Source organism: Monodelphis domestica, chromosome 1 (assembly GCF_027887165.1).
Source record: "Monodelphis domestica isolate mMonDom1 chromosome 1, mMonDom1.pri, whole genome shotgun sequence".
Taxonomy (NCBI): domain Eukaryota; kingdom Metazoa; phylum Chordata; class Mammalia; order Didelphimorphia; family Didelphidae; genus Monodelphis; species Monodelphis domestica.
The window spans coordinates 43,705,309-43,713,883 of NC_077227.1; the positions used below are offsets into that span (position 1 = coordinate 43,705,309).

The window sequence follows — 8,575 nt, forward strand, 5'->3', positions numbered from 1 at the left end:
TATAAACCAGTGGAATTGCTTATCAGCTCCAGGAGGGGAGAGGAAAAAGGAGAGGGTGAGAACATAAATCATGTAATAATGGAAAAATATTCCAAAAATAAATTGAAATTAATTTAAAAAATTTAAAGATGATGAAAATAAAGCTTGCCATCTTCATACAGTAAAAAACAGAAATTTGTTCTTGAACATTTACAAATTAAAGTTCTACTCAGACAGAAGTAGGCAACAGTTCTTTATGTAATTAATGATACCCTATTTCATCACAGATTTCTTGAATTTCAAGGACTTTTTCAGTTTTGTATTTGCAACTTGGGGTTTCACTTATTACAAAAGCTCACTTGCAAGCTTCTTTTAACCTACTAATCATGAGTTTTTATTCTAAATTTTTTGATTTGTAGATTCTACTTTTTCTTGTTATCATTATATTTCCACCATATTTTTGTTTTATTTTCTAAGATGTAAAGAAATCATATGTATTAATTCAGTTAGCATTTAGAGGTTTATCTATTTAAGGCTCCAATATGTTCCATTTATCTAGGTAACTCATTTGTCAATTCTCTAGGGAAAAATAAAACAAACATCAATCACATCAGGTGTTTAGCTCTATGTAAACTTTTGTTTACAAAGAGCATGGCACTCACATTGTCATTTAACTGGAATTAAAGGGTCATACCTTCAACATACTTTAAGATAAGGAAACCTTATACTGATAAATGAAGGGAATGACTAACCTCAACTACCAGTCATGGCCTTGTCTTCTACAGAAGCTGGTCCTCAGGGGACATGTTTCTTCCCATTTTAACAAATATGACTTTGAAGTGAAGTCACTAACAGCCCAGAAGTCATAGTTTAATTGTTCCTCCAGGGCCTAAAATGACAGGATTTCCCAGGGCTCTCTACAGCTGACCTTTGGAAAATGACTGGGCATAATTGCATTCTTCTTCCATCCCTACTTATATACCAATGAATCCACAAACTAATGAGCATTTAGAAAAAGGAATCTTCCAGTTATGATCTTCTATCTGAAAAAGGTAAGGTTTATAAGAAGTGAGAAATAGAAGTTCCTTCGTTACGAGAAAATAAAGATATGACTGTAAGAGCAGGGAAGAAAAATGCATATTTATATTGTTATGAAAGGTCTCTATATCTCCACAAGCTATCAAAAGTATGGGAAATGGAGAGCGAGAGAAATAGGGAAGGTGGGAGATAAAGATAGATTCAGACACATAGAAAGATAAATGGACATAGAGAAGGAGGGAAAAAGGAAAGACGAAGATAGAGTCAGAGAGAGTTCTTCACCAAAATAGGAAGTGAAAAGTTTATTGATATGAATAAAATGTGTTATTTCAGTTTCTCCTTTTAAAATTTCATCTTAAAGTTATTGATTGAGTCAAAATTTATTATCAAGCATTTCTTTAATGAGAATTTTCTATTAATACTATTACTAACTACTAGTACTACTACTTCTACTACTACTACTACTACTACTACTACTACATCTTCTGCTTCATGTCTAAACTAGTGATTCCATAGGTGTGCAGAGGACATTTAGTATGGACATTTATTTCAATTTGGCACCTGCAGTAACTTGTTATGTTAATTACCTGGGATACTAAGAATTAGTCACTGTTCCATTCAAATATATGTCAGAGGTAGGACTTGAATTAGTTCTTTCTGACAATACGGTCAACCTTCTGTCTACTATGCTCCATTGCCTCTCACATCATATGACATGTATACTTGTAATGATATATCATAAGCTCTTAACATTTGCAAATCATCAAAGATGAAGGGTTTTCTTGTGTGATTTTGGTATGAAGTATAATTGTCCTTTGCCACTCGATGGTTTTTTATGCACACAAAACCTATATAATATAACAAAGAAGTTGATATATATTTGCATCATATTTATTATAATTATATTTATATATCATATTTAGTTTCAATAGTAATTTTAATTTCCCCAACTTAGGTTAGATAATGGTGATTACTGCCTTGAAGTAAAACTATTTCCCTTTTCGGGATCATACAATCATGACCGTGTTTGAATCCCTTCTGTAAAAGACAACCAGGCATAATAGAAAGAGAATTGAACTTTGATCAGATTTTTAATTGTATTTCTGGATTTGCCACTTATTAATTCCACAGTCTTGGGCAAGTCACTTGGACTCTTTGAGTCACAGGTTTTTCATCTGAGATCTGAATGTAAATATATCTGTCCCAGTTTTGCAGGATGCTGTGAGGATGAAAAGAAATGTAATACATAACTTTCCTCTATAAATATTTATATATATCCTTAATGTCTTTATTCTTTTATTAGAAGAGAGAGAATCTATGAGTTCCAGGAACTTTCTGTCATATGATTATTAGGACACTATGGAGCACTGGTTAACTTTTCCTTTCTAAGTCCTTAGCCAATAAGTTCTTTATAGAATCTGTTTCTATTAAGCAATTGCCTCAAGCATACAATGAGCCCTGAGCTATACCTCTTCATTCTTCTAATTCTTAATTTTAGATAATTCTTTGTGTCTTGGTGAGGACAGTGTCAAGAAGTGCATCTAGACATGGGGATTCTTTGTGTCTTGGTGAGGACAGTGTCAAGAAGTGCATCTAGACATGGGGGGGTCACAAAGGAAGAGATAATAGTGAGAGATAATAAGTGACAAAAAGAAACTGAGGCCAATGATTGCTGACCCATGTTTTCCCCTTCTTTTTTGCATAATGTTACCTCTTTCTCTTTGATTCTGTTTCTTCTAGCATCCTAATTTGCAAGGGTCCCACGTTTCTTTTCATTGTCCTCAATATGGAATAATAATGATGATAACTTATGTTTACAGAATACTTTACAGTCTGTGACACATTTTAAATTTGTTTTCTCATTGGAGATTCATAATAAGTTTTCTACGGCAGCACCTCTATTATTGATCTCTACTTTGCAAATGAGGATGCTGAGATCTATAGAGGCAAAATAAGAGATTGAAATAGAAAGGTAAATCTGTGTCTCTACAACAAGACTCACCAATGTTTCCACAGCTATTTAAATACAGAGGTCAGCTTCAAATCCAGATTTATGTGGACTCCAAATTCAGAACTTTAATTATTATTTCATTCTTCTTCATTTCTTTTTTAATATTCAGAAATCAATAATATCTTAAATAATCTCATATGAATCAGTCTGCAAATATTTATTGAGTACTTTCCTTTTAAAAAAAGCAACCCTTGCCTTCTGTCTTAACATCAATACTATGTATTGATTCTAAAGTAGAAAGACTGGTAAGAGCTAGGGAATTGGGTTTAAATGACTTGCCCATTGTTACACAACTAGGAAGTGTCTGAAACCAGATTTGAAACAAAGACATCCCATCTCGAGGTCTCGCTCTCCATCCATTGAGCTATCTACCTTCCCTTATTAAATGTATTCTATATGTCATGTAATCTTCTAAATCCTGGAAATGCAAAGAAAGGGAAAAAATAGTGCTTGCCTTCAAGAAAGTTATTTTTCATATGGGAGGCTACATGAAAATGATTACTGGCAGTCAGAGGTTAAGTGACTTGCCCACAGTGTCTGGTGCTGGATTTTAACTCGAAGATACTTTCTCCGGGTCTGGTAATTCATGTCTTTGTATGATTCTTAGATTCTGTTTCTGATCCTGGTTCTGAGCCAGTTTGCATTACAGATGCTGAACAACTTTCCACCACTTTTTGGCCATCCACCTCCAATACCTGTGTCTTGGACATCAATTTTATTTTGGGACTGTCACAATACAATTACATCATGGTCATCTCTCACAACCCACGTTCAGATGAATGAACTTTACCATGGAACTTATTTGTTCTCATCTCATCACTAAGCTAGGGATTGGAGTAACATTCAACAAAAGACATTAAAGGTACTTGAAAATGTCAGATGAAAATAGCATGATTTACTGAAGGGAGCTAGTGTATGTGTGTGTGTGTGTGTGTGTGTGTGTGTGTGTGTGTGTGTGTGTGTGTGTGTGTGTGTGATTTAAATATTGAGGGAGACTGAATGCCCTAGGAAGACCTCACCAATCAAATAATGTTTCTCTGTTTTTGGTCTGTGGTATAATAGAGTTGGAGAAATTGTCAAAATTTAATTTTGGAATATCAAAGTATCTTTAATGTTCTTAACTTGAATGCAGATCTTTTTTTTTTTCTTTAGTGAACAGAGAAATCTATTGGTGATTGGATTTTGTGGGCATACACTGATGAAAGGGAAACTGACAACCTACTCACATGGCATCAAATAATCAGACATCAGTGACTGAGTTCATCTTAAAAAGTTTCTCTGAAAATCCTCAGTTTCAGATGTTTCTCTTCAGTCTTTTCTTGGGACTTTTCATAGTGGCTTTCACAGGTAACTCACTCATTATTGTTGTGATCAGTCTAAATCCAGGCCTCCATACTCCCATGTACTTTTTCCTCATAAATCTAGCCTTGTTGGACATTCTCTCCACCTGCACTGTGGTGCCCAAGTTGCTACAAAACCTAATGACTGAGAATACCATTTCCTATGGTGGCTGCATAGCCCAAATATATTTCCTAACTTGGTGTTTAGGGGCTGAGCTCTTGCTTTTCACAGCTATGGCCTATGACCGGTATGCAGCCATCTGCCAACCCCTCCACTACAACACTATGATGAACAAGACAGTTTGCTGTCTCTTAGCATCTGCAGTATGGGCTTTCAGTGGGACCAATATAACCATCAACATTATCATGACTGTACGCTTGTCCTTCTGTGGACCCAATGCCATTGATCATTTCTTTTGTGAGATTCCTCCATTATTGCCTCTCTCCTGCTCCCCAACTTACATCAATAATATAATGACATTTGTGGCAGATATGTTCTTTGCTATTATCAATTTATTGTTCATCCTAATATCCTACGGCTTCATCATTTCCAGCATCCTGAAAATCCAGACAACGGAAGGGAAGAAGAAAGCATTTTCCACTTGTTCTTCCCATCTCATTGTGGTCACTATGTATTATTGCACTATAATTTACATCTACATTCTTCCTGCTTTAGGTCAGTCTCTGAAAGAAGGTAAAATAGCTTCCATGTTTTATGCCATAGTGAGCCCAGCCGTAAATCCTCTGATCTACTCCCTGAGAAATAAGGATGTGAAAATAGCCCTCAAGAAATTATGTCCTTTCTTTGGAAAATAATTGGCCATTTGGCAGATTGATATAGCTCAACACATGGGATTCAAAATGGCATCTAAAAGAGAAAACTCAACATGAGTTAAAACAGCCTGGGAAAACCTTAAACTTCATTTCTCCTGGTAGACAATGCTCCTGAAGTCAGGATTTGTTCTTAGGTGAACCACATAATTCTCTGGTTACACTGGTTTTTCTTGAAGACTTTCAATACAAGAAAAATAAGAGTGGCTGCTCCAAAGAATAAAACAGAAACATCAGAAATACCACACTATTTCAGATTCATGGTTTAAATAGTATAGAATTTTGTTGCTAAGAAATATTTGAAGAGATAATTCATTTGAAGGTATGGTTACTTATTCTTTCTGTCAACTAATTATATGCGATATACTAAAGTTTTTATGGTAGTCCCTAAGGCATTAAAGTGAACCTGACAGACTTCAGATGGAAAGGAAGGGTCTCAGCTAGGTCTCTCATTCCACAAGAGAACTTTCCTGGATTTAACTGAGGAGTAAAGAAAAGACTTCCCTCACTCTCTCTCCTCAACCAAAGAAAATGTCTTCAATCAAGGATGATTTGTATTAGGGGAGTACTTTGATGACTGATGACTTTGATGGTGGCATCAAAGGTATAAATAAATCCCAGTACTATAAAGAAATAGGAACTCAAGTTGATTCTATCTCAGGGTAGAAGAGATCTAAAACTTAGCTTTTGAGGTGTCAGTCACAAAAAATGAATAATGGGGGAAAACTAACATTTTTATTATTCCATAAATGATAAAATCACCAACCAAGGAAAGGAAAATAACTCAAAAATACCTCTTACCAGAACCTCAAAAGAAGTATGGCCAAAAGTTAATTAGAATTCTTCAAAAATGATAAAGTTTCTTTTTAATTATAAAGGAAATGAGATGTATGGGAAGGAAAGAAATTATCATTTATATGGCACTATTATGTTCCAGGAACTGCGTTAAGCACTTTTTATGAATGTTATCTCTCTTTTTTTAAAAAATATATTTTATTTGATCTTTCCAAGCATTATTCGTTAAAGACATAGATCATTTTCTTTTCCTCCCCCCCAACCCCCATAGCCGACGCGTAAGTCCACTGGGCATTAGATGTTTTCTTGATTTGAACCCATTGCTTTGTTGATAGTATTTGCATTAGAGTGTTCATTTAGAGTCTATCCTCTGTCATGTCCCCTCAATCTCTGTATTCAGGCAGTTGCTTTTTCTTGGTGTTTCCACTCCCATAGTTTATCCTTTGCTTTATGAATGTTATCTCATTTGTTTCTCACATCAACCTTAAACATGTATTGTCCAGATTTTGCAGTTGAGGAAACAGAGAAAAACAAATGTTCTCACTTGCTCAGCATAATAGAATTAGTGAGTATTTCAGGTGAGATTTGAACTCAAGGCTTCCTATTTGCAGACCTATTGATCTACCCACTACCCCAACGGTTGCTCCCAAGAAGAGGAGAGAGGAGGGAAAAAATGGAAATAAAGCTCAACAATTTATCAGAAGAGGTACAAATGTCTAATTTAATAAAAATTCACTAAAAATAAGAGTAGACAAAATGGAAATGAATGATTCTATGAGTGAACAAGAATTTTTAAATAAAATCAAAAGAATTAAATTGAGGAAACAGTAGTATATCGCTTATCATAAATAAACAGATCAAAATATAATACTCTAAGACTTACTGTGTTATAACTCCCAAGAAACAGTTATTCGGTCACAATTCAATTGGGATCTATAATTCTTACTAGAGGAAACTAACTGGAGATTAGCTATCAGATGTGGGTAAGGATATAGACATATATTTCTTAATGCACACAATGCCAGGATGAAGTTGAAGACTCTCAAGTATATAGATTTTATTTTATCAATCTGCTAAAAATTTTGATCCAAGTTCAACAGAATTGCCTGATATCCATGGCAAATAAAAAGGAATTTAGATATTTTTCAAGAAATGATTAAAGAAAATATCCAGACATAAAAATAAGAGGGGGAAATTGAAAAAAAAAAGAATCCATTTATAGCCTCCTGAAAGAAATCAGCAAATGAAAATTGCCATAAATGTGATAACCAGTATTCAGAGCTTCCAGAAAGAAAAAAAAATCATAAGCATTAAGAAAGAATTAAATTATTTGAAAAAGCACGATTAAGACTGAATAAGATTTAATAGCTATCACTTCAAAGAAATGGAGAAGATAAAATGAAACCTTCCATGTGGTAAAAGACAAAGGTCTGTAACCAACAATAACTTATCTAGTAAAAGTAGAGTATTATCCTCTGAATGTGGACTTTCAGTGAAACTGATTTTCAAATATTCCTGAATTTAAAAAGAAAGAACTGCAAAAGAAGTTTGAAATACCTTTCTAGAACTGTATATTCTAATTGAGAGGGAAGATAATATTAAGATTTCCTTCAGAACATATTATCATATGGATCAAAGAAGTAAACTGAGACAAAAGACTGATAGTTCCATTTTGAAGATGCAAGGGAAAAAAGAAAAGAAAGGGTTGGAGAATATACATGAAGGGGAGATAGAAAAGAATGGGGGAAATTGTTAGGACATAACTTGTGTAAGTAGAAATATTTTCAACCATAGAAGGAGTGGGGGAACTAGAGTGGATTTTAAATTAATCAAAAGAGGGCAGAACATACAAAGTTTAGTGTATAATTACATTCAACTGAAAAGGTTATGGATCAGAAAAAGAAGAGGGAAAAAGGAAATATAAGGAGGGTGGATTCAGTGAGTTATTTGTCATTAAAAATAACAAACCTAAAACTTTGAGAGAGGATAGTGAAGAGAAGGTTAAAAGTGTGGAAAAAGAGTAAAAACTTTAAATAAATAAGGAAGGAAGAATATGGAGAAGGAAAATATAAAAGAATAAAATAGAGGGCAATAAACAATTATCATAGCTGTGGATGTATATGGCATTAACTCATTCATAAAATGGAAGAAGTTAGAATGAATTTTTAAAAACACATCTTTCTATAATGAATATACTTGAAATATAAAGACTATATATAGTTGAAATAAAGGGTTAGAGAAAAGTCCATTATGTCTCAGATGAAAACAAAAGCAAGGATGCTTATTATTGTTTCAGAAAAAGCAACAGAAAAACAGACAATAAAAAGAGAAAACAAATAAACTGTATTTTGTTGAAGGAAGAAATAAGCTGATTTTAATACTCAACATATATTCATCCAATGGTGTATCTTAAAATTCTTAAGAAAAAGGAAAAACAATTTTAAAGTAGAAATTAAAAAAAAATGATGGATCAACATGCTCCCATTAAGTCCTAGATAAATCTCATAAAAATAAATAAGATTAATGTAAATAGAATCTCATATATATGATAATAATCGTTTGACATTCCCATTGTAACAAA

At 33.6% G+C, this 8,575-nt stretch overlaps 1 protein-coding gene across 1 annotated transcript; it reads left to right on the forward strand.

Moving 5' to 3' along the window:
- Positions 1 to 4,199: 4,199 nt before the first annotated feature.
- LOC100028561 (olfactory receptor 13A1-like) lies at positions 4,200 to 5,184 on the forward strand. Its single transcript, XM_001378527.5, has one exon. It carries the CDS (start codon positions 4,255 to 4,257, stop codon positions 5,182 to 5,184), a length of 930 nt encoding a protein of 309 aa, XP_001378564.3. The 5' UTR covers positions 4,200 to 4,254.
- Positions 5,185 to 8,575: the final 3,391 nt, after the last annotated feature.

Coding starts and splice junctions, on each gene's coding strand:
- LOC100028561 (XM_001378527.5), top strand. CDS start 4,255: ATGGCATCAAATAATCAGACATCAGTGACTGAGTTCATCTTAAAAAGT.